This window comes from Bison bison, unplaced genomic scaffold (assembly GCF_000754665.1).
Source record: "Bison bison bison isolate TAMUID 2011002044 unplaced genomic scaffold, Bison_UMD1.0 scf7180017864359, whole genome shotgun sequence".
In the NCBI taxonomy this organism is placed as follows: Eukaryota; Metazoa; Chordata; class Mammalia; order Artiodactyla; family Bovidae; genus Bison; species Bison bison.
Window position 1 is genome coordinate 62,311 of NW_011494931.1, and position 1,642 is coordinate 63,952.

Consider the following 1,642-nt stretch of genomic DNA (forward strand, 5'->3'; position numbering starts at 1 on the left):
TTGGAAATCAAGACTCTGCCCTCATGCAACTGTGGATAGCTCTTGAAGCATACTGGTTTTATCACTAGAAAGCTGGATTATCCAGAGCCCAAAGAGGCTCTAGGATAAAACTAGCACTTGAAACAGGATCATTCTATATAGAGAACTAAAGAACTATTTCTTTGGTGTTGTCTCCAGAGGTGAACTTGCCAACATACTGGAACTTTAAGATTGTCAATAATTCAAGATAGGTGTATTTTATTTGTAAAGAAACCATGGATCCTGTAGCAGCACATGGTTTTGTCCAATTATGGAACAAGAAGAATGGGACGTCTAAGTCGAAGGAAGCAATCGTTGAACTATCAGGAAAAAAGAAGAAAACTAAACTGGTGATCCATTTCTGTAATGGAGAAAGCAGAACTTTTGAACTACATAATAATATTAAAAACGTGATCGTTAGATCCTATGGAGAAAAAGTGAATCACCTGCATTTAACTTTCCAAAACAACAGCTTCTTTTTTATGGAAAAAATATCCTCTAAAGATGTCAAAACATTGAAGGCATTCCTGGATGGAGTCTGTCAAAATCATCTTCCACCATCCATAAGACCTGATGTGGATAGCAGTGCCTCTGCCAGCACAACAGTACAGAAGATCGTTGATGAAACTTCATTTCAAAAAGTGGGTAAGAAGTCAAATAGTCAATCTTCTGAGAAAGAAGAAAAAAACGGGACACCTTCATCTGCATCAGAATCACTAACATCTACCTATGAACAGTTATTAGAAGATGAGTATGGGAAGAGGAATAAGAAGCTCTCATGGGATTTCCAAAATGAGAGTAGCTCTGTGAAAAAGAGGAAATCCAAGAGACACCTATTAAGAATTGTAAGCCACAATGAGAAGAAGGAATTGAGGATAAAAGGGTTAAAACAGAGTAAATTAGATTTAGATTTTTTATTTAAGATCAGTCCTTACCTACATGGCACTAATCTTGTCCCAAAACTGTCTGAGAATATATATTTCACATTTCTGTCAGAAGCAGAGTATGATAAGGATGACCCATATTGGGACAGACTCAAGCTGACTCTTGACTACTACCCGGAGAAACTATGGCAAGGCTTCCCCAATTTGGGAAACACCTGTTACATGAATGCAGTTCTACAGTCTTTATTTTTGATTCCGTCATTTGGTGATGATTTACTCAATCGGAGTTACCCATGGTGTAAAATTCCCCCTGATGCACTTAGCATGTGCTTGGCACAGATGTTTGTCTTGAAAGACATTTATAACATAAATATTAAGAAGAGGTTACTTGTGAATATTAAAAAAAACATTTCAGCAGTTGCAGAGATATTCGCTAACAACAGGCAGAATGATGCCCATGAGTTTTTGGGTCATTATTTAAGTCAGATGAAAGAAAACATGGAAAAATTAAACACACTTGGGAAGACTAAAATTGAATCTAAGGAAGAAAGGTCACCTCAACCATTTTTTGCTGGCAGTGCAGCCAAGCAAGCACTCCTTTGTCCTGTCATCACTAATTTCGAGTTTGAGTTGCTGTGCTCTATTACTTGTAAAGGCTGTGGGCACACTGTTCTTAAGACAGAAGTGAATAATTACCTCTCCATCAATCCTCCCCAAGGACGGCAAGCACTTCCCTTTTC

The 1,642-nt window shown here is 37.8% G+C and overlaps 1 protein-coding gene across 1 annotated transcript in view; it reads left to right on the forward strand.

The window, feature by feature from the left end:
- The first annotated feature begins 254 nt into the window (after positions 1-254).
- The window catches only part of USP26 (ubiquitin specific peptidase 26), a 2,806-nt gene continuing 1,418 nt past the window's right edge, over positions 255-1,642 (forward strand). The window contains exon 1 of the mRNA XM_010855207.1: positions 255-1,636. Within this exon, the coding sequence (XP_010853509.1) occupies positions 255-1,636 (1,382 nt within the window). The remainder of the gene's footprint in view (positions 1,637-1,642) is intronic.